Below are 24,730 nucleotides of genomic sequence, written 5' to 3'. Positions count from 1 at the left end.
TGGATTTATATATATACTGAGAATCAGTGAACTGATGTTACTCATTGGTTTTCCATGAAAAAAGTAGAAAGTGCAGTAGTGTAAAGTAACTGGTAATGTGATTTGTCACTGGTGATTGGTAATGGACTGAGATTCACGTCATAATAAAATGGCATAACGACACACGAGCTGTTAGGTGTATTCAGCGTTAAGACACGACGTTCATGACGTTTCCGTTTCCCTGACGTAACTGCGTTTTACATCTCAGGCAAATTTTCAGGTTGCCATTTTTTTACCCTGCGTGACTCTTCCAATTCGAATCAATATGGAGTGGTCAAGGATTCTGTTTTTTACTTTATGCATGACAATATCAGTTGCCATTCAGGGCATATCTGCAAGTGCAGAACCTGAAGCAGAAACAGAAGCAGTTGTGCCAAATGAACCAACGACCAACGATATTTTTATTCCACCGGTTGTATTTCTATCATTTTTAACTTTTGGTAAGCATTTGATGAATGCGCAGTATTTCACATTGGTAGCCACCTTTTAAAATTCAACGTCATGAATCTACCATATTTTTTTTTATTATTTAAAAAATGTAGAATATTAACAGCAAAGGACAGCAAAAATAACGTTACATTTAAAACGGTTGTTTAGGAATACTTGCTACAGAACAAAGACACACTTGCACCTTACTTAAAACAATTTAAATGGATAAGTTGCAATAAAAATATCAATAGAGTAAATGTTAGTAGGTTTTAAGCATAAGAAATAACGGTTAATATCGATAGGACTAATTGAGATCGTCTAATTAATTATGAGAATACGTTGTCAGGTTAAAAATGGCCAAGAAAAGATTTTATTGAAAAAAAATTAACCTGTATTTCTTGCCAACAATTAAATGCAATTACTATATAACGATAATATCATTTCAATTTCAGCAATGACATACTTGTATTTTACGACGCATCATATTAAGGATGGCAAATTTAGTTTGTTAAGAATCCACAGAGGCCACGGGAAAGAGATCCGTCCCGAGGACATAGATGAAGTAGAATTTCTAAGCCCATTTGACAAAGAAATTAAAAGAGCAATGATGCATTCTATCAACAGCCCAACTGGACTTCTTAAAGTTGCTTTGCCATGCGCGATAACAATGGCTTGCTGTCCCCTATTTCTTTCCCTTCAACCATGGCTGATTTATGTCCTGTGGACAGATCTTGGCGTGGATGTGAAATCGCTGAATGTCAATGATGCTATCCGAAGTTTCCTCACTCCGTCCGGACTGGTATATGCCATCATGTTTGGATTTGTATTCCAAAGTGTTGCCTTGAAGCAGGGAGAGGTCAGAAAACGCTTCTTGTATCAAATCGGCTTACTTGGAGAGCTTACTGCTATGACGTCCAAGGTGCACATGTCTCCTGACGACAAGATGGAAGTGTACCGTTCTGTCAAAGATGAATGTATCCAGATGACCTTTCAGATTCTCAATAGGCCATTGAGTCAGTTTCATCACGAGCCCACAATACACACAAAAGGTATATGTTTCATTACTAGTCAAAACTACATTATAAGACCATCTTCATTCTTTTGTAGACTCTTACTGTACATGTTATTGTGTTTAAGGAGACTTATTTATAATTTTCCATAACCTCGACCATCCATTTCAATAAAACCTGTCAAAATGAATACAAATTGAGTCTCGTAATTACGTGATATTAGTCATAATCATACAGATAACGAAATTGTTCTAAAATAATTACTCTCAAATAATCATTTCATTATCATTACTAGAAAGTCTCTACGGCATTCTGGATCGGCTGCGAAAGGTGGACGTAAATGACATATCAGCCAAAGTGGATGTCGTATTGATGAACAAAGCCATCACCATAGTAGTTGACTTGATCGGGGTAGATTATGATAAACTTGCTGGATTTCGAACCAGGCTGCATCCTTTACAGTAAGTAACGCATTTTTTTTTTTTGTTAGGGTCCCGATGCAAATACGACCCAAATTGAATCGTCACTTTCATTAAAGTTTGCGCAGTCTTCCTCTGAATTAGGATATACAAATTATTTTTAAATAATATTGAAATATCCTCTAGGCATAACTTTTGCATACTTCTTCGTCTGTGAAAATAGCGAAACAAACTTGCGATACCCTACCGTTACAGTGTTTGAAATGCTCATCCTTACTTGCAAAACATGCTTCAGGTGGATCATCTTAGAGAGTCTTGGACTCTGCGCCTATCTGGGGATTTTAATGGTGGACGGCAAATCCTACCGCTTTGAGCTAGTCATCGCCATGATCACAGTGTTCTCCATCGCTATGTTGTGTTATATTGTGTCGGACCTTGATCAACCATTTGCCGGGTTTTTCAAAATCGACATGCTTCCTCTGTTCAACGTAATTAACCGCTCCGAGACAGCACATAAAATAGCATTCTACGAGGCAGCCAAGAAGGCAGATATACCAGTGGAAACGTGCGCGGCAGAAGGACCGAACATGCAAGTTTTAGATGAAAAATAAATCTTGCCAATGCACTAACAGAACAGACAGTTGGTGTTTCTAATTAGGAAGATGGGCGTAAGAATGCACAAGTCACGTCCTGCAATATTGGATGGTTCTGGTATTACCGGAAAAAACTTGGCATTACTGAAATTGCATGAAGTTAATAACATTCATTTATCATTGACAACTGCGTACTAAGACCATTGTATGATCAAGTGCTAGTCTTCAGGAAACATCTGCTTATACCCTGTGATGCGCCTATTCACTGCACCTGCAGTTCTATGCAGTTATTACCCTTTAATATAATTTAATTTTTTGATAATTGTGTCGAGTTAAAACCGTTCACGGGTATCCAAACATGTAACACTGGTTTTTTATAAGTTTGTTGTTGTTTATCAAATGTCTACCTTGTTAAGCATATTTCAACAGAAGATAACTGGCATTACCTTCCATTTAATTATACACTGGCATTAACCATACTTTTACAACTGCATGTTTGCTATTGTTTATGCACACCATCACTAACTTCATCCTGCTATACTTTACTAGACGGTAAAGAAATTTAGTACAGAGCATTTATTTAATTTCCTCAGCAATTTTCAGTGGCGGTGGAAGGAACAAGAGAGATAGAAACAGAGAGAAAAGGACATGCTGGGGTCAAGAATCTTGCAGTATCATGCACTTCAAAATGTTCTAAATGAACCCTTTTCCATGGTCTGTGTGATTACAATCCCTTCCCGTCAGCATAATCAGTATAGGGACAACAGAAAGGGGTATTTCAACCCGAATTTTTCTTGATGTCAAAATTCCTTTAATTGTATTCCAACAATGTACTAGGAAGGCCTTAGGCACTCAGACTATGTAGGGGAATCATTCAGCAATTTAATTCAGACAATTATTTTCAAAGATATGCCCAAAAGATTTTTGATTGGAAAATACAAAATGGTTCAGTTGAATATATAACAACTCATGTAATCATAATTTATTATGTTTTGACAGAGTCTCTTACCTATGATATGATACTTCTAACCATGTAACCCTTAAGCTTCTAGCAAAAGATCCATAAACCATACATAATACATTCCTTCTAGAACAATAGTTTGGTATATGACATGACAAGACAGTGAATATTTGTAACAAATATACCTTGTTATAAAAATTGTGTAATCTCACAGTCTAAAACTAAAATGCCACTGAATGCTTTGTCATGTTGACTAGTTGCTGGGGATAGATTTGGCTGTTTTGCTCTCTCAAATACCTATCATCTGTATAAATTGTTATCCAAGCTATCACAGTACTGTTTACATTTTGGACAATATTGTGAAGATTTGTGCAGTTCATGAGAAATCCTTAAGATGCTGATGATAAAATGTAGCAAGTGCAAGTGGTAGGCTCAGTACTATGACAAGCTGAATTTTTTCCCAGTGGGCTTTTTCCTCTTTTTCAGATTTTTATTCACTTTACTTTTTTTAGATCTCCCTTCTTTGTCTTGATCCTAAAAAGCAAGAAATTAAATTATGTGTTTAATGTATACAGCAATAATGGACATGCAGAGATAAAGAGACCCCAAAGAATAGCACTTATGTATCACTTATGTATGTGTTCAGAAGTTGTAGTTAAACTGGTTCATCATCAAGTTATCAAAGTGATGAACCTTTTCATTATCATCCCAAAATACAATAATAACAGTGAAAAATATGTTAAAAATTATAGTTCTGTTATGTTTCAAGGCTTATCCCTTTAAAGAGTGGATCATTCACTCAACATCTTGAAACTAGATGGTGTCGATGGGTAGCCATCGCATATCCCTGCACTTCCCCCTAGAGCAGCTCATTCTAGGGACCACTTACCACACATGCACGTACACACGCACGTACGCGCACACATACACACACATCACTGCTTCATCCAAAGGTATTTAAAAGTATAAACGTAAAAAAATCTACAATTTTAAAAGAATTTAGAATCAACCAACCCCCAGAGACAGCCCAACCCCTTGATGCACTAAAATTCAAAAGTGCCCATGCACATCCTTGATGATGGATCTTCCAATTCCCATAGTTTCAATTTCCTATCTCTAATGGTCTAGGAGGAGATAGCAGAAATTTCAATGTCATAAGTATTTAGAATCAATCACCCCTAGGGACAGCCCAATCCCCTGTTGTACTAAAATTCCAAAGTGCCCATGCACATCCCTGATGATGGGTAAACTATTCACCAAAGTTTCAGCTTACTAACTCTGATGGTCTAGGAGGAGATAGCAGAAATCACAATGTGAAAAGAATTTAGAATCATCCACCCCCGGGGAAAGCCCAACACCCTGTGGCACTAAAATTCCAAAGTGCCCATGCACATCCCTGATGATGGGTCTACCAATTCCCAAAGTTTCAACTTCCTACCTGCAATAGTTTAGGAGGAGATAGTGAAAATTACAGAATCAACCACCCCCGGGGAAAGCCCAACACCCTGTGGCACTAAAATTCCAAAGAGCCCATGCACATCCCTGATGATGGGTAAACCACTTCCAAGAGTTTCAGTTTCCTATCTGTAATGGTCTAAGTAGAGATAGCAGATATCACAATGTGAAAAGAATTTTGAATCAACCACCCCCGGGGAAAGCCCAACACCCTGTGGCACTAAAATTCCAAAGTGCCCATGCACATCCCTGATGATGGGTCTACCAATTCCCAAAGTTTCAACTTCCTACCTGCAATAGTTTAGGAGGAGATAGTGAAAATTACAGAATCAACCACCCCCGGGGAAAGCCCAACACCCTGTGGCACTAAAATTCCAAAATGCCCATGCATATCCCTGATGATGGATCTTCCAATTCCCATAGTTGCAATTTCCTATCTCTACCAGTCTAGGAGGAGATAGCAGAAATTACAATGTCATAAGAATTTTGAATCAACTACCCCCCAGGGACAGCCCAACCCCCTGTTGCACTAAAATTCCAATGTGCCCATGCACATCCCTAAAGATGGGTCTACCAATTCCCAAAGTTTCAACTTCCTACCTGCAATAATCTAGGAGGAGATAGCGGAAATTACTAACACACAGACGCATGGACACACAGACGCACGGACGGGCGGGATAACATGATCCCCGACTTTTGTCCCAAAAGTACGGGGATAAAAATTTTGCATTGACACATGCAATGACTGCTTAGGTATGCCAAATGCTTGCTATGCTATGCTACACTATACGTACTTTTCCTTCTATCATTAATCTTTTCCTCTTGTTGATTTCCTTCTTCTCTCCAAAATCTTGTTCATCCAATTTCTGCAAGGAAAATAATAACTTTCATTGATTGATGCACTTTGTGTGTAACTATGACTTACCAATGAATAACCAATGGAGGGTAAAATCTTGGAAATAAAAAATGTAACAGTTTTTTTGATTATGTGATAAACCTTCATTTTCCAGTAGACCCACTCTTATAAACCCCTGCACTTTCAAAGAAATCTGAAAACTGGAAGTACGTGTTTCTTCACTGTTTTTTCCTCAGCATGCCTAATGTAAACACTCGGCGTCGTCTAGTGAAACAGTATTAAAAGTGGCATTTACATTCTTGTTTATGGTGTCTTCAATGCATAGGAAAGAACTCAGTATGCTTTGTTCACACTGACAGATCACGATGCATGATCTATACTGTCCAAATGTTTTGGACATTCTATAATCTGCATGGCTATTTTCTCAACAATTGCGAAAGCTATGAAGTATTTCTGGCCTGATTGGAAGATCATCCAGCAGCTTCCCAAATACCATAAGGTGACTTCACAATGCACTTCGTTTTTTGTCAGAATCTTGAAGGCATTTGTGTTATGGTTTGCACAAAATTTGAAGCATTTTATTTTAAAAGCTACACAACATTTTGAATTAAAATTTGGTACATTAAACCTGTACATGATATTGCATCCATCATAGTTTTTGTACAATGCCCGTTCAAATTTGAAAATTAACCATTTTTGTCCATTTCTTGAATTATTTCTCTATAGGTATAAATGTCTTACAATCTCAGCCTCTCTCCTGGTCACTGCTACCTCTGTCAAGATTTTCATGACTTCTTTTTCCTGCACCTTGTACACTACAAGTTTAGTATCTGCAAAAGTAAACAACCAAAGTGAAGTGCGGCCCTTCTACAATATATGTATCAATCTTAAATAGAAAATGTTTTTTACTTTTGTTCTATAAAATTTGATGCAAGTTTTTCTTAAATTTAAGCAAGTATAGAGACAAGGCAGCAAAGCTGTCAAATGTACAGACAAAAAACAGAAAATAAAGATGCAAAAAAGGTCATTTTGTCAATTTTGATGCAATAATAAATAATGCTTATAATAGCACTGTCAGTCAACACTGAATTTTAATCTTGCACAACAGGTAACATGGTCAATAACAGGAGCGGACCCAGAGATATTTTCTGACAGTATTACAAAGTATCTATGTTGATCCATCCTCCATTTTGATGGTCTTCCAACAGAAAAAAATAGATACCAGTCAATATAAACTTAATAACCTGACTGTCTTCCGGAAGACCCAGAAGATGGTCTCAATCCACCCCTTCAATAAGATTACAGTTTCAGGACCATGAGAGTTCAAATTCACATTATGAAAGTCTCAATATTTGAAAAATGATGACAGTGCATAAAATAATATTACATAATGTTTAAAGACATAAAAAACAATACAACTGCTTATGTAGAAATACAGAAAATGTGCAGAGCCCCAGGCAGATGAGAGCCTGCCTGGGGCTAAAAGTCACAAATGCAAGTGTTTGAGAAAAAATTATAAAGAAAAACAACAAAACTAGAAAAGCACTTTGAGAGTGCAGACCTCTGCCAAGGCAGCAATTGTTGATTATTATTGATAATTGATTGATTATTGATCCGGACCACCACCAAAAATTAATCATTGTCCTCTTTGGCCCACTTCCGACAGTTCCTGAAAATTTCTGCAAAATCAGTCCATAACTTTTTGTGTTATGTGGATGACAGACAAACAGGGGTGAAAATATAACCTCCTTGGCAGAGCTTGAGGTAAATATAATTCCAATGAAGCTGCTATTCAAACTTTTATTCTTCCAGTTTGATATATATATATATATATATATATATATATATTTAAAACTTATTTGCAATATTAAACAAAATTTACCTGCATAATTATCACTGCTTCCTTATTATTAATCTAGCAAAGAGCTTTACCTTTGGGAGTTTACAGGGAAATATCAACAAGTGTGCTTTACGTAATCTCATTTAATGGCCTATAAAGCAAATGACTTTATAACTCTGAAATTAATCTAGTGATACCCAAGGGTAATTTACAGACTGACCCACTCAAAGGTCTTCAGGCCCATAAGTCACACCTTAAGAAAAGCACAAAACCATAATGCCCAAAATAGGAGAATACCAATCCTGATGCAATAATACATTATGTTTAACTGCACAGTCAACATCAACTTATGCACAACAGGTAACACAGACGAAAGTAAAAGCATAAGGCTTCAGGCCCATCAGAGTTCAAGTTTATACTTAGAAAGTGCCAGATTGAGAAAAATGAAAATTTCACAAAAAATGCATAAATACAATAAACATGATAATCCAATAGAGCTGGTTTTCTCATGAGCTGAAGGCCAATCCTAAAAATCGTACTTGTAAGTTTAAAATTATAATAAGTAGCACAGTTTTCTTTTCATAATGTTTGCAGTAGCAGTGCGAAAAGATTGTCAATTTTGATGTAACATTACATAATAAATTAGAGAATAATTATCACCAATTTTTGTTTATTGACTATAAATAGGATGGACATGTAGAAAATATGATTACCATTTGGCTTCATGTGTTTTCTTCTATTTTGATGCAACATTACATAATGCTTAACAGCATAATGACCATCGATTTTTAATAATAAAATATAAGTGTCATGGATTTTCACAAAATGTGACTAGCACGGGCCTTCAAGCCCGTGGAGGTTCTAAGTCGCACCTTGGAAATGTCAATATGTGAAAAATTAAATTTTCACAAAACACTGTTTAATTGCCAGAAAAATTTACCAAACAGACTGCATTGCCTACTGAAGCTGTATTTTAGACCCATGTTTCTTTCCTGTAAGTTTGAGAACAGTAATTGACATGATTTTTGTTAAATGGTCATCATGGGAGCAGTGCCCAAAATAGGGGTTTCTTCAAATTTTGATGCAACATTACATAATGTTTAACAGCATAATGACCATCAATTTTTAATTATAAAATATTAGTATCACGGATATTCAGGAAATGTGACAAGCAAAGGTCGTCAGGATCATGGAACTTCAAAGTCACACCTTGAAAATGCCAATAAGTGAAAAATTAAATTTTCACAAAAAACTGTTTAATTGCCAGAAAAATTTACCAAACAGACTGCATTGCCTACTGGAGCTGTATTTTAGTCCCATGTTTCTTTCCTGTAAGTTTGAGAACAGTAAGTGACATGATTTTCCTTAAATGGTCATCTTGGGAGCAGTGCCCAAAATAGGGGTTTCTTCAAATTTTCATGCAATATTACATAATGTTTTACAGCATAATGACCATCAATTTTTAATTATAAAATATTAGTATCATGGTTATTCAGAAAATGTGACTAGCAAAAGCCTTCAGGCCCATGGAACTTCAAAGTCACATATTGAAAATGCCAAAATGTAAACAATACAGCACTGTTCTGAAATGGGTTTATTTCCATTTTTAACACTTTTTAAACATAAAACAAAATAAACAGTTTACTGCCATTTTTATATGACCAATGAAGAAAATTGATGAGATGGGAAAAGTATCAATAGAACAGTTTTAAATGCCCAACTTCCTCCATTCTGAGATTCTGAACATAGTGGATGAATGCATCTGACAAACTGCAATGATATGAGTTTATTTCCATTTTTGACACTTTATTACACAATACATGATAACAAGTTTACCATCATTTTTACAAAATCAACTAACAATGTTGTAAAGATGCAGGAAATGCCAAACAAACACATTTACGTATCTTATTAGTTCAATAATGAGACTGTTAACATGCCTAAGAATTGAATGTGAGGAAATGTGAAAAAACAGCATTACCTTTTAAAATAATGGACTGATTATGCTGATTTTCAAACTCAACCTGCGTTTTAGTAAGATTGGCCCCTCCTGTGAGTATAATGACAATTGGCCAATCTGTTTTTCTTATATTGTGTTATCAGTGTTGCATATATACTGAAAAAAGTGAAAAAAAAACAGCATAAATTCCCTATAAGTGACCCGATCGTGCTGATTTTCAAACTTGACCTGCGTATTATGAATATTTATCAGTTCTGTAAGTTTCAAGCCAAAGGGTAAAACAGCTCTTCATTTATTGTGTTATCAGTGTTGCAAAAATGCTGAAAAAAAGTGAAAAAATAGCCTAAATTCACTAAAAATGACCCAATCATGCTGATTTTCGAACTTGACCTGCGTATTATGAATATTCATCAGTTCTGTAGGTTTCAAGCCAAAAGGTCAAATGGTTTTCCATTTATGGTGTTATCGGTGCTGCATATATGCTGAAAAAAGAGAAAAAATAGCCTAAATTCACTAAAAATGACCCAATCACGCTGATTTTCGAACTTGACCTGCGTATTATGAATATTCATCAGTTCTGTAAGTTTCAAGCCAAAAGGTAAATTGGTTTTCCACTTATCGTGTTATCGGTGCTGCATATATGCTGAAAAAAGTGAAAAAACAGCATAAATTCCCTATAAGTGACCCGATCATGCTGATTTTCGAACTCGACCTGCGTATTATGAATATTCATCGGTACTGTAAGTTTCAAATCAAAAGGCAAAATGGTTTTCCACTTATCGTGTTATCGGTAAAAGTGCACGGCGACGGCGACGACGGCGACGACGGCGACAGCGACGACGGCGACGACAGACGCAGATGATGGCTATATGTACAGACACATCTGTGTCTGTACATAAAAAGATGAATATGAAGACTTGGCCAGTAAGATGATGTTTAACCAAGCACATATCTTCTCTAGACTAAGTTTGAATGTATGAATGATTTGAAAATTTCTGATGTCTAAAATATCTAATTCAAGCAAGTCTTCAAAAGATTAGTCACTGCAACAGTTGGGGGAAAAGTGAAGACCACCACTATCCAATACCAGTAGTGTTAACTGTTCCTCCTTGCTCTGTATGGCAAAACTGACCAAGCCAGTCAAATACTTTCCCAGGTATGATCAATTAAAACAAATGATACCTCACTGCTGAAACTAATATAATTTACAAAGCCCCCCCCCCCCCCCCCCTCCCTGTATTTTGGTATCCCAATGAACAAATAATAACTAATTAAAATTTGGATGAAAGCCAACTGATGACCCAAACACTTGTACATTGAACTTTGAACCCTTAATAGAGAAACTAGTTTGGAGATAATAGGCCTGGGAAATTGGAAAAGGCCAAGAATATTTAAAAAGAATATTGAAAAAATATAAACAATTACTGCTTATGTCCATTTTGAACTTGACTGGCAGTTTAGGAGAATAATTAATCTTTATGAGGATCAAGGAAAATGAAAACATTGCTTTCAGTTATTGTGGTAGCCTGAAAGGTACATGCCTCCTGTCCAACTTTGGACCTCCTTCCTTCCAGTCTTTAGCCACAGCTCTAGCAATGTGGGCAGACAGAGATTTAAAAAAAATTAATTAAAAAAAGGGCTTACAAATACAGGAGAGAGAAATCAAAACAAGAATGAAAAAATATATATACACATATGTGCAAACAGAAGATGGAAAGTAATTAACTATATACATAGTTTAATTCTAATCCACTTTTTCAAAAAGATTTTTCCATACAGCCCATTTTTGATCAAATCGTTCCTTTGGACAAAGATGATGGTGATATGTATAGAAACTTATGTCTGCACACAAAAGGATACTCACTAATAAAATCTTCGATTGCATGTACCAACTTGATATCAAATTGTGTAACTAAGGTCATTGACATTCCTCCTCTTCCTACAAAACAAGAACAGAATAAAAATCCACAGAAAGTTAATATCTGTCTTTAAAAGATAAAGACTATATGGCAGTGTTGACAGTGGTGAAACCTGGCCCCTATTTCACATCATCAGTACGAAATTGCGAAATTTCACCTTCCTGGCTGTTGGAAGGTCAAATTTCTCTAAGCTCATGTGCTCAAGGAACACTTCAACAGTAGGAGGTGGAATTTTGTACATGACAATTTATGGTGTCTTACGGTCATGAAAGATTACAGACTTAATTTACATAAGACAAAACAGATTTATTCACACTCAATGAGAGCATGCTGTAAAAGGTAATTTGTTGATTGTGCCATCAATTAATGTGTTTTAGTTGTTTAACTGAGTTTAGACAGCTCCCAAAGATACTTGAGTTTCTGACCAGGATCTAAATTTTTAGACAAATAAAATAAGGTAAGCAGTCTTTCAGATTCTTTGTAAAGCACAACATAACTACCAGAGTCTTAGTAACCTAAGATTTTAGTAAAAAAAAAAAAAAAGATTTTGTACCTGCCCTAGCTGTCCTTCCAACCCTGTGAACATAATCCTTTGGTCTGGTTGGCACATTGTGATTTATAATCAAATCAACTGTAGGAATGTCTAAACCTCTGAAAATAAAAGAAAAACTGGCAATATTATTATTTAGTTTTTGAATAATGCTCCACTGTGCTTCAATTTTGCACACATCTCAGGGCTCAACAATGAGGATTGACTGACTGCCCTGAATGGGTTTAAGTCCACATATTGTTCACATATTATTTTACAAAAAAAATGCAGCATAATCTTTACATGATAAGGCATTTATCTACTCGCTTCAATACTGTATCCACTATAACATGCCAATTACCTGCTAGCCACGTCTGTTGCAATCAGAACTTTGACTTGGTTAGATTTGAACTTGGCTAATGCAGCAAGACGCTGTTTCTGTGGAAGCATGGAGTGAATGGCAACGCATGGGAGACCAAGTTCTCTGCACATCATGGCTAAGATCTGGCAATACCTAAAAAAAAAAGTTGAAAAAGAAAACACTTTGCTCAGTTGGAGATATGTTAGTAGTAAATTCATTGTTCTGAAGCAATACACAGGATTTCTGAGGGGCAGCATTTGCTTAATACAATTTAATGGTGGCTGCAGTCCCTAATGCCATTAATACAACCTGAAACAGTAATATTACATAAGCAAAATATCATCAGATATGAACAGTTCTTTAAACCTCTCAGCTTCCATATTACAGCAAAGTCATACCGACATATCCTGCCATGTTGTTTTGCAGATCTCAGAAAACTTGGCCAGTTGCAGCAAACAACATATGGTCCAAACTCAAGCCAATATTTGTTTTAATAAATAAATTATTCCCAAAGGCCAATATCCTTCAATGGCATCTGACATTATTGTAGTCTGATTGATAAATGTTACTTTTTCTCTAATTGGCCCAAAAACTGTTCATGATGTTACCTGTCAATATTTATCAGACCTCAAATTCATGAATCCATTATCTTTGCCTCTCATATCTAATAATGAAAATGACTTACTTGCAAGTATTTGTGAATATCATAATGGAACTCTTGTCATTTTCTGATGTATATTTGGTTAATATGTGAATAAGATAAGCATCTTTGACATCAGCAGACATGAGAACATAGCGCTGATCTAGCTGTTCAACCGTGATAACTCTGAAATATACCATAAACACATTTTAATACATACCAGCTGATACCCATCACATCAATCATTGAACCATGATAATAATTTTTAAAAAAATAAAAGAAAAAACACCACTGAATGGGAATCGAACCCAGTCTGCCAAGTTTGGGAGCCAAGGACATTACCACAGACCCGTTACCACTGGGCTATCTGCTGAAGTGTTATTGACAATATATGATACCTGTCACATATATGTCGCACATGCCAAAGCTTTACGAAAATTGCAAAAATCTAGAAAATGCTTTCAAAATATACTTTTAACAGTCATTATCAAATTCAAACTAGGGCCACTATAATCCCACTACCCTAAGGTAGTTTGGGAGAAAAACGTGAAAAGGAGACTTCGGTTAATCTGCTATTATAATAATAGTCTTATGTCAACAATAAATTAAGATAATCATTCAATGAACAAAAGTTCTGTAATCTAAATGGTTAAAAATTTCACTGCATTATTTCTATATTATTTGTACATTTGGGGTATAAAGAGGTGTTAAGGAAGCCTCACTTTGCACCTAGCCACCATCTGTGTCATTAATGGTGACATGACATTTTGCTGTGCATAGTTATGAACATATTGTTGAGAAAAGATTTTGTTCATTAAATAATAACTTCCGTTACGCCATGCTTTACTTGCTAATACAATATGATTTTATATCAACCTTTAGTAAGCCACACCCAATGAGGACTACAGCAAAAATTGAATCGTTAGTAATATCTTAAATCTTTTGAAAGTATAATCTAAATATAATGATGATGTACTACTCCTTAAAGAAAAAAAAACTGCCCTGTTGAAATCAAGATATCATATTTTTCATAATCTATACATTGACTTATCATTACTTACTCTGATGAGGACTGCCAAGAAAAGGGTTTATTCATGGCTACCTCTTGTAGTTGTTTGAGAGTTTCTGTGATGGTGGCACTAAAAAGTAATGTCTGACGTTTTTGTGGCAGGGCAGAAAATATTACTTGAAGTTGTTCCCCAAAGTCGTCTTCGAGTAGCCTGTCTGCCTCATCTAATACCTAGTTAAGTAGTATAAATAAGTTTCCATTAAACCTGAAAACAGGTTAAGTCAAATATCTATGGTTTTACTCCAATGGGTTCACCTGTCTTTTAGCCGACTTCATATTCATAATACTATTTTCATGTTTACCATACATCTAGATGCAAGTAATCTCTATACGGAGCATATCATTCAATGGCAACTTACTAAAAATTTTATTTTCTTTAAACTGAATGTTTTGCAGCTTTCCAAATGGTCTGCCAGTCTCCCAGGTGTTGATATTAAAATATGGGGTCTTTCTGTTATATCTAAACCTTGTTGCATCATATCTGCAAGAAAAGCCAGTAACTATAATTACAGAACAAGACAGCAGAAAAGCCTTTCACAAAAATTGCACATCTTCAAGAAAAATAAACCAATCAGGTTGGTATTTGATCTCAACCTGTATTTTGGTAATAATGATCACTCCTGTAGCTTTGAAGGCAATAAGTCAACTTTTCACTAATTTACGTGTTATCTGAATTGCATACATGCTGAAAAAAAAAACCTTTTGGAGAAATGGTGCGATCAAGGTGATTTTCGAACCCGATCTGTATTTTATGAATATTCAGTTATTATACTACAAGTTCATGTGGTCTTTGACAAACTAGTTGTGGATGCGGTCTCATATGTTATAAAGTGAAATGATCAGTACCAGTTATTTCAACTGGTGTTTGAATACTAAGATTGCTACAAACCTTTTGTATTTTTATTTACATGAATGTAGTAAAAGTCTAGAAACAGATATCTTACCAAGCCCTCCAGTTATTGTGACGACACGGATGCCAATTGGTTTCCCTAGTACCTGGAATTGTTCCGCTATCTGGAAGGCCAATTCTCTGAAAAAAACATAAATACACTTGTTGCTAGCAAGAATTCCTATAACTCAAATCAAAATATGAACACAACTACAAAAAATTAATTATATTCATATTTCACAAGTATCTGTTCAAAAGTTAACTACATGCATCCATTTACCAAGCACAAACCTGTGATAACAAAAAATTAGAACATCAATTGTGTGACAAAACAATCAATCAGCATGAACCAACATTTTGACCTAGAAAGCACAGCACTGATATTTACAGTGGCTTTGACTATGTGGTAATCTTGGATCAAAAGCTCATGTCTGATTTATTGTCATATCATTATCATATATCTTGATGCAAAAATATTTATGACAACTTGACAAGAATCTTTTTTAAAACATACGTCAGAAAATCACTTAGACAGCACAGACCTAAACCAACATAGCCAATTTCTCATGATTACTAAATAAATGGATCACCACCAGATCTATGTAATTCTACATTAGTACGAAATTCATGCATTCACACTCTTATTTGATGATTTTGCTATCTATGCTGTATTAAATCATGAAAGCAAATGTCTCAAAACACCTCTCATGAGCACCAGTTTGCACATAATAATAATAATAATAATAATAATTCAACCTTGTAGGGGTAATTATAAGAGCAAAAATCCCAAATGGATCTTCAGCTAATTTCTGGAGGATAGGCAATGCAAATGCAGCAGTTTTCCCACTTCCAGTTTTGGCACATCCAATACAGTCTTGACCTAAATTAAATAATATTAATCATAAATTACTTGATTTGTAATAAAATTTAATACAATGACAATGTCTTTTATTGTTATGAACTAAGGATTGTTTGCGACATGTACGTGACTGTCAAATGTGCATGCAGCCACAGAGGCTGTTCCTTAGCAGTTTATAATAAGCTGAATGATAGCTGGTTGGCCATAATCCCACTGACTTAACAACAATCAAAAATCCGAGTAAAATCTGTTGAATTAATTTCAAGTGGATATGGTAAATTCAGATTCCCAAACTCACCCTTCAATATTGCTGGTATGCAGTTAAATTGGATTGGTGTTGGATTCCCCAGCCCGACAGCCTTACACTGGGTTGATAACCAAAGGCTAAGTCCAAGATCAGAAAAATTAACATCTCTCGTGTCTCGGTCTGTTGTGTCCGCCATGCTTGTTTAAAGGACATAACCTCGAAATCGACTTTACTTCCGTTATTATCTTTTGGCTCATTTACTGACACCTGTTGTGGAATGGAAAACTGGTTTGATGTTGAATTAGATTTATTGCATTTTGTTTCACTTAATGTGTGTTTGGGAGAGTTGAACGTTATGTTGCAGCATTAATTTGAATATAATTATATTTACGTTATGAAGTTCAAGGTCGTTTGAAAACGCGGATGCTTGGAACTGCTGCAGGTAAATGAGCTTTGACGCTTACCGATTTTCTCGAGCATATAATTTAGTTATAATTTTTTTTTTTTGTGTACAACTGCATTTTTGTATAGCTTTTACTGTTGCTGGTTATTTACACTCAGTAAGCCTTATTTGAAAAACAAAATGATTGAAGTTTAAGAAATTGTTTCATGATTGATTGAATCAACGAGTAGACTTGCGAAGAGTAAGAGTGTAACAATGTTTAGTATCAGCACTGCAGTCACTTGCAATATTTATTGTATAGTTAAGTGATTGGTCTGCTTTTGCTGTGTATATGACATCGCTTGACCCTTTGCACATAACTAAACGACTGACCAAAGTGTGAGAACTGCCAAGCCATGGTTACATTTACATGTAGGCAAGGTATGATATTTGATATTTTGTCTCTTTTAAAACACAGTATAATGTACACAAGCATAGAAACTACATATCTTGGCTTTTTTTCATAAAATGTGGGCCAGGTGATATTTCGGTACTTTTGTAGTATATACCCCCCCACCCTGTAACTTTCTGTAACTTTCACTTTTCAAACAGTTTTTTACATTTTCTTGTTCATGTATGTCAAAGCTGTTGAAATAAAATGCTTTTGTAATTACCTGTGGACTTTTTATTTGTTTTAATCACGTTTAATCCAGCCCATTGAAATACAAAGTTAGAATCTTCAATTTACACCCGCAGTCAATAACTTGCCGCGTTTTCGTTGGCTAACTCAAAGGTAATTTTATGTGAACAAGTAGCTCATAATAATTTCACAGAGAAAGTCCAAGTATACAATGTATCAATCCTATGTTCACATAAAATAAGGTAGAGTTAGCCAACGAAAACGCGGCAAGTTATTGACTGCGGGTACATTGTAAATTTTCACATTGTATTTCAATGGGGTGGATTAAACGTGATTAAAACTAATAAAAAGACCACAGGTAATTACAAAAACATTTTATTTCAACAGTTTTGACATAGGTGAAAAAGACAATGTAAAAAAATGTTTGAAAAATGAAAGTTTCAGGAAGTTACAGGGTGGGGGGGTATACTACAAAAGTACCGATATTTCCACGTAATATGGTCCACATAATTTGGGCTAGGTGATGAGTTATTGAATGCCCTAGTTTTAGTGTACCAAGGACATATATTCAATATACATCCTTGCTAGTACTTAGCTTTCCAGTGTGAGAATCTGCTTGAGGTTGGGTGAAAGTTTCCCTGTATACTGCATACATTAAAATATTCCCACAGTCATATTTTCTATGTCTGCATATCCTGCGAAGCTGCTTGAAATGATAAAACCTCTAAAGTAAAGGTACTTGGTATCGATAGTTTAATCTGAAATAAAGACAATCATTAAATTTAAAAAGGAACAAAACATAAAATCCAAAGACGGATGGGATGAGCAATGGTTTGAGTAAGAGAAAATTGCTTTATTCCCCCCCCCCCCCCCCTTGAGGAATATTCATTTTGGCAGGTAAATCCTGTATACCGAGGTAGAGTTACTATCTTTTACCTTCATCCATAATGAAGCTATGTATGCGCTGAGAATGTCATTTAAGGAGGCAATGCAATAGTGTTATACAAAACATGGTAAATGTATGTACATGCTGTTGTGCAACAGAATGTAATTCAACAGAATTATACAGATTAAACAACCAGAAATATATCTATATATAGATAAATCTGTTAACTTTTAGCCATGAGGTATTGCACTTGCTAACCGAGTTAACTTCACCCTCCTTCATACTTCACAAGATCAGTGACTTATCTTGGTACATGTTTCTTATTGACAAAAATCATTTTGTGCAGAATCATATATACAAAAGGAAAATTGTGTCACTTATTATTCTCATATTTTATTGGACTAAAATACATGTAACGTATAACAAACAACCTGATTGGAAAAAAAAATGTTTTTTAATCTTTATTTTGTAATGTTTAATTTTTGCCATATTTCAGGTATGACTAAAAATTCCCATAGGTCTTAGGCTCTGTGCTATTTACATTCTTTTGATGTCCAATGTGGCATAAAATTAAAAATTTTTGATGATCATGCTGCTAGGCGTTTTATAATATAATATAATATAATATAATATAATATAATATAATATAATATAATATAATATAATATTGTGCACAGTCTATGGTATAAGCTACTGGTCAGATACCAATGACGAGTAAAATTGTATGCATACCAGTAGATTTTTCAGATTGAGTGAATTAAGTGGTCTGACAAGGCCAGTAGATTTTAAAAATAAAATACTAACTTTTTCCCAAAAGGTTTTCAAATGCGTCTCCATAGGTGAAAGTGCTCCAAAAAGGTTTGGCAAAATCAAGGTTTTGTTATTGTTAGTATTAGTTTGTAATATGGGTAAATGTCCTGTCTGATTGAAATTTTCATTTGGACCCGTAGATTTTAAGAAACTGGTGGTCCGAATGACCTAGTTTACAGCATATATTGTGTTCATCAAAATTGACCAATTGATATATATTTAGTTAACTGTCATCATTTAAGTGGTTCGTTGTTTTCAGACCGTGTTAATGTCACTGCTGCTATCAGTTTTGTCATTGGTATGTCTGTCCATTTGACAACTTATAAATGTGCTGCCTTGTTTTTGCTTAGCTTTGAAAGCATGTGGAATGGCATTTGAACTATAGACTGTTCATAGTTGTTTTTTTCTCTTTCTCTCATACACAGTGTAACACACACATGCACATTCACACATGCATATGTGTATACACACATACACACACTGCTAATATTACTATTCAGATAAGAAAGGCAAACATGTCACACCAATGAACTCATTATAAAAGGCAATTGTCCAGAGGATAACATAACAAAATATTTCAAAATGTCTGCTTTGTTTATAATGGGTTGGGATAAGTGAGGTGTACATTTTCTACCTATAAAGAATATAGGAATAAGATTAACTATTTGTGATAAAAATAAAAGACTTCTTGCTATACACAAGCATTTTTAATTGTAAACAAATTTTGACTTTTGTAATATTTTTTTTTACTGAAATGACATTATTGCTCATTTACTCTCTGTTCTGTTCTAGTAACAGGTTAAAAGGTTAATTTGGGATGCATATAGTTTATTTAACAGATAAGCTTTGATAAATTTGCTTTAAAATATTGTAACAGTAAGATTTTTTTTTTTTTTTGGGGGGGGGGGGAATGATTAAATAAGCAATGCTTTCAATGGCTGATATTTTTGCAGTCCGTGTTAAGTGATTCAGGAATTCAGGAAAGTTGGTGCTGATATTTAGTGTATTTGATTCTGTGTAATCTGTTAGAGACAACATGAACTAAACATAATATATATCTAAAGATATGATATATTGGAACGTGATGAGTAAGACATTTTTGTTTTTAACTTATGTGAAGGATACTTTCAAATTCATGGAATAAAAAACAAGTTCAACATTTGTGGATATAGATAGTGGTATTTGCATTGTATCCTGTCTATCCTTTTTGATACTTGTGACTACATTATAGGTGAGTCTAGGCTAGCTATTAGAAATTACAAATAAGTGATGCTGTGTAAGCAGCTGTATGTTCATTGTTTGTCTCCGAGAAATGAACACAGTTGTATTCTGTCACCTAGTCCCTATGTGCCAGCAACATGATTGTTTACATAGGCAACAAAAATTAATATTGATCACGATGGTCCAGGTGTGGAGACGATGTGAACAGGTACTTTACAATGAAGTGACATCAATTATACTGCTCTACGTGTATGAATATGTATATGTGCTGCCCAGTGAAAGGGCATTTCTTTCAGGGTAGAATTAAGCTGATCCTATCAGAATCTTTCATTGCATTTAAAGATGTGAAATAAGAGTGCATGTGTTAACTGAACACATTTTAACACAGTATATCAAGATTGAATGTGAGATGGTGCAACAGATATCTAGGCTGTTGGTTAAAATGCCCCAGTGACAGAGATATAATGATGTGATCATTCTGCACTTTGCGCACTTATCCGTGGCAAATTCCTACCAAAATAGGCTCTGGGCTAGTCAAAAATGTACAACACTAGTCCATTTTTAGATCCTAATTGTAGCCTCACGTGTCTCTTTTTAATGCTGTCTTTGCAATTTCAAAGCTTAGTAATTAACTGGTAGGCAATTATATTTTTTTTAAAACACAATGATGCTTGTGCTTGTTTTGACTGATTGAGGAAAATAATAAGAGGCATGTATAAAGACTGAATATGTATATATATTATGTATTTCTATAGACTAAAGCAACTTTTGCAGGGGTTATATACCTTGTAGAAAGCACTCCCTGCAATTGCTGTATGTTTTCTGCAGTCACTTGCAGCAGATGTCATTTTGGAGCTAAGATGCTTGAAATCCATTACATATTTGCTCTTGAATATACTGATTATAAGGCCAAGATAGTTAACTTCAGCTGCTGTACTGCCCCACTAGGCCTGTACCTGCAGAATAGTAGACTCTAGCTGGTCATTGCCATCAGCAAAATTCAAGTCATTCAAACACTTCAGTAGCTAGTTATCATCTGGAGCATTGAGGATATGTTACAGCTACTAGTACTGAGTCAAGATCTGCTGTGGTCTTACTCAGGCGAAAGTATACTAGAGGAATAGAGTTAGAACATTGTCCTTGTACACTCCTTTGGAAACCTCAAAAGGGTGTGAGACGTTTAATTTAACCATTACCACTTTTTTGGAATATTGTATGGTGCATACCTGTATGAACATGGCTTTTTGTATTCTTTAATGGCGCAATATGGCAATCATAACCTTTCTGTTGATGTAGTCAAATGCCTTCTTGAAGTCTATTAACATGACTGTAAGCAGCAGTTGGTAATCTTGGAAACTATGCATGGTCTTTCTGAAAATGTGGATCTGCTGAACACAACTTCTTCTAGGATGGAATTTGGTCTGTTTGTTTCTCCATTTATTGTCCACATAATGTTGTATTCTGCTGAACAGGATTTTGTAATCTTTTGCTGTAATTGATGGGAGAGATATTCTTTGCTTACCAGTAGAACTTGTTTATTTTCTTGCAGAACTACATTTTATTAGCAGCTGTTTTGAATAATAGGACATTTTTGGATTAAAGTCAAATCACTGTTCTTCAAACATATTGCTTGACAGCAAGTTTTAAGCATGTTTTAAGGTTCATGTGCTCAAGGAACTCTTCAAGAAAAGCAGTAGGAAAAAATCCCTCAAATTTTATAAGACATGACCTTTCATGGTGTTTTTTGTTTGTGAATGATCAAAATTGGACAAAACGGTAACAAAGTTTGTATTTGATTTTTGATTTGTTTTGATCTTTAGTACAAGGTCAAAGTTACAATAAAACGTAAGCTTGTCTTGGAATCCTGCCATTGGACATCTTGTAGTCAAAAAAGTGTAAACCCATTGATGTTGCATTTTGTTTTTTATTTTAAAAATTCAGTAAATTTCAGTAACTTTCAAACATATTTTGTCACAGTATTTTCAAGAAGTTATGTGCTTCTTCATGTCTATTGTCTATGCTGACAACGAGTGCCAGGTCATATTGACCGAAGAACACCCAGCTTATCTTTATAAATAAATGGCTCTAAATTGGTAAATGATCATTTTAACTTCCAAGTTATTACCATCATTTCTGATGTGTTTGTAATGGTTGCATGAAATTAGGTACTTACAAGGGAGTACTTTTTAAATAGATCTTTCAAACCCCATTCCCATAAACACTAGCAGTCTACACAGATGGCCTAACTCTGCAGGGACTCAGCTTAACTGAATGACACACCTTTGTTCTTAGCAAACTCATACAATCACCTGCTTTTATGTTTTCTACTTAATGCCTAGGGATGCATGGCATTCAGTTAAGCTAATTACGGTCAGGAAGAGTCCCCACACAGTTGGGCCAATCCAAATAGACAATGGTGTTTTTGGGAATGGGACCCTTTATATATAAAATTGAAGTACTTTGTTATTATTTTTTTTTGTTTATTGATAATAGACTTAAATCATGCGGTGAAGAAAACTATGTATGTATAATGTGCCAAATTTTAATTTAAACTGCTGAGTTAATTTTGACAAAGAATGCTTCATATTTGGTGCAAGCTGTACTGCTAATGCCTACAAGATCTCCGAAGTGCCTCTTGACATAATATCATTGAGTTTGAAAGCTGCTGTATGATATGCCTATGCAAATGTTATAAAATAACCATGCAGATTATAAAAGATTCAAGAATAAAATTTTAAACTGTGTAATGAGACAGTCAAAATCATTTTACTTGACAAAAAAAATTGTTTGTATCAGGCATGCCAGAAAAAATGGCAAAAAAAGGTACTTTCAGTTTTCATCAATTTCTTGAAAGTGTCGATTTCTTGAAGGGCCAGTCTATCTATTTTATTCAAAATTTTTGAAGGATGTGATGTGTTGGCAATGTAGTTTAAGTTATATTTTTGTCAGGAACTCTTTAAAACAAATTTGGTTTTGCTTCAATTAAATATAACTTAAACTCTAGTCTAGAAAACTGTCTGTTTGGTTGACATTTTTATAAAGAACTCTATGTTGCCCTCAAAAATCAGTCCAATTAATTTTGATCTTTTCTGATGGCCTGATCAGAAAATTTTTCAGTGGTTATGTTTTTCATTCCAATTTATTTACAGTACTGTATTTATTTTATGGTTGTGTAGTTTTCAGCATGAATTTTGTTGTATTATTTTTTTTTTACTGTTGCAACTAATGTGTCACCTATCTACTCTGTAGATTGTGTTTACAATTAAATTTTTTCATTGTGGTAACTAGGAAAAAAATACTATTTTATCTCTAGAGATATGTCTGTACATGTGATAGCTTTAGATGCCTAACCCCTTAGAATTGAGAGTTGTTCTTATAATAGTTGGGTACTTAATGAATATTACTTTTTTTTACTGGGGTAAGTTATTTATTATCAATATTACTTTGATAAAAGGGTCTATAATCAATTGAAATTTTTCTTCCAGACATTTATGTAAATTCTTAGGTTCTTTTCTATATGTTTTGTTTCAAGGTAAGATTAGAATTTTACATTATAGCTGTTGGTGATGTACAATATTCATTTTTTATTTGGAAGGTACTTCTTCAAATGACTATAGAAAAAAAAAAGCATCTTTGATTTAATTCATGGACCTACATGCATGTGCACCATTAAATGCACTTTGTATGATTGAGTGAATGTTGCACTACAATAGTATTTTTATGTCTAAACGCTTTTGATAACAAACAGTTAAAATATACCATTTTATAGTGGTATGAAGAAGCAAAAGAACATTTATTATCAGATTTGTGGCAACTACTGAGGTAGTATATGTATCTGCAAGGCACACAAGATGTCTTAGGTGTAGAGGAGGTAGTGACACAGCATGCAAGCTAGCTTTTTTTAAGTTAGGGCTGAAAGCCAGATGATAAAATGAAGATGGGGAAAAATCAGTAGTGATTGCATTGCCTAACCAGCTACCAGACGAAACAGTCAACCCTGTTGGAACAAGTAGGCTTTACCACATTTTTTCCTCCATAATTGTGACCCCAGAAAAAGTAGTTAATTATTCCTGTTGGATGCTGTTTTTTTGTAATACATTATAACAATTGATTTCAGTCACTTAGCTTGCCAGGCTGTGATATTCTGTATCTTCTCATATGGCTGACATTTAAATGGGATTTATTGGAATGTGTAAGAAACCGGAGCAATTATTCTTGCAATATAGCCTCATTAGGATTTATTAATTAAGTTTTATGATTGGGTGAATTTGATGTGGAGGAGCTTGGATATGTAATTAATTTCGTCATGAAATGAACAAGCTGCATTCCTTTTACGCTGAACCGGCTGATTGATCAGCGCCAGAGTTGTGATGAAAATGACAGATCAATAAATGATCGAGGTTGGAGGAAATCTACGGTCAACAATAGTTGGAGCTTTGAGCAGTACAATGGATCTAGCAACTGTATAGAGTAAAGATAATGGGCTGTATCAATACTGCAGGTTAATATCATAACATCACAATGTCATCCAGTAAATGCAGTTTCTGTTGTTATTTTGGATTCAATGAAACTTGTGATGTTGCAGTCAGGCTCAGCCATTAGAAACGCAGACAGGATTCAGATTATCATATTGCAAGGAAAAACATGGCCATCATCAACATTTTAAGGTAAGGCTGGCATATCAGTTTAAAGGTGTTTGTGTATGAGAACTGGTTG

General features: G+C 34.7%; 3 protein-coding genes across 19 annotated transcripts in view; 2 read left to right on the top strand and 1 right to left on the bottom strand.

Moving 5' to 3' along the window:
• The first annotated feature begins 293 nt into the window (after positions 1-293).
• LOC106160646 (uncharacterized) lies at positions 294-3,285 on the top strand. The gene is made up of 4 exons (XM_013537699.3): positions 294-479; positions 921-1,517; positions 1,774-1,939; positions 2,193-3,285. Exons 1-4 carry the CDS (start codon positions 305-307, stop codon positions 2,506-2,508), a joined length of 1,254 nt encoding a protein of 417 aa, XP_013393153.2. The 5' UTR covers positions 294-304; the 3' UTR covers positions 2,509-3,285.
• A 172-nt stretch (positions 3,286-3,457) lies between these two features.
• Positions 3,458-16,306, bottom strand: LOC106162743 (putative ATP-dependent RNA helicase DDX49). The gene is made up of 12 exons (XM_013540186.3): positions 16,127-16,306; positions 15,726-15,849; positions 15,025-15,110; positions 14,440-14,561; positions 14,073-14,251; positions 13,057-13,197; positions 12,372-12,524; positions 12,035-12,132; positions 11,427-11,501; positions 6,504-6,592; positions 5,701-5,772; positions 3,458-3,985 (listed from the first exon to the last, which is right to left on the bottom strand). Exons 1-12 carry the CDS (start codon positions 16,269-16,271, stop codon positions 3,890-3,892), a joined length of 1,380 nt encoding a protein of 459 aa, XP_013395640.2. The 5' UTR covers positions 16,272-16,306; the 3' UTR covers positions 3,458-3,889.
• Positions 16,307-16,331: 25 nt separating this feature from the next.
• The window catches only part of LOC106168494 (ras-specific guanine nucleotide-releasing factor 1), a 68,751-nt gene continuing 60,352 nt past the window's right edge, over positions 16,332-24,730 (top strand). For 12 of the 17 annotated variants that reach the window (XR_015332003.1, XM_087001546.1, XM_087001545.1 and 9 more), the window contains exon 1: positions 16,333-16,517. The gene's annotated coding sequence lies outside the window, so the exon portion shown is untranslated. Of the gene's footprint in view, positions 16,518-16,602; positions 16,899-23,694; positions 24,682-24,730 lie in introns of those variants that run through there. The other 5 variants (XM_087001551.1, XM_087001552.1, XM_087001540.1 and 2 more) reach the window with 4 other exon arrangements.

The sequence above is a fragment of the Lingula anatina genome, chromosome 1 (assembly GCF_051362555.1).
Source record: "Lingula anatina isolate TDL-2025a chromosome 1, LinAna3.0, whole genome shotgun sequence".
Lineage (NCBI taxonomy): Eukaryota > Metazoa > Brachiopoda > Lingulata > Lingulida > Lingulidae > Lingula > Lingula anatina.
This window is presented reverse-complemented; position numbering and strand designations above follow the sequence as displayed.

What these genes read in the sequence shown, in the direction of transcription:
- LOC106162743 (XM_013540186.3), bottom strand. Translation starts at nt 16,271, where the DNA reads ATGGCGGACACAACAGACCGAGACACGAGAGATGTTAATTTTTCTGAT. An exon ending in CATACCAGCAATATTGAAGG is followed by an intron (nt 15,850 to 16,126) that starts GTGAGTTTGGGA and finishes TATTTAATTTAG; the next exon opens with GTCAAGACTGTATTGGATGT. An exon ending in TGGAAGGACAGCTAGGGCAG is followed by an intron (nt 11,502 to 12,034) that starts GTACAAAATCTT and finishes CTTGTTTTGTAG; the next exon opens with GAAGAGGAGGAATGTCAATG.
- LOC106160646 (XM_013537699.3), top strand. Translation starts at nt 305, where the DNA reads ATGGAGTGGTCAAGGATTCTGTTTTTTACTTTATGCATGACAATATCA. An exon ending in TCTATCATTTTTAACTTTTG is followed by an intron (nt 480 to 920) that starts GTAAGCATTTGA and finishes TTTCAATTTCAG; the next exon opens with CAATGACATACTTGTATTTT. An exon ending in ACCAGGCTGCATCCTTTACA is followed by an intron (nt 1,940 to 2,192) that starts GTAAGTAACGCA and finishes AACATGCTTCAG; the next exon opens with GTGGATCATCTTAGAGAGTC.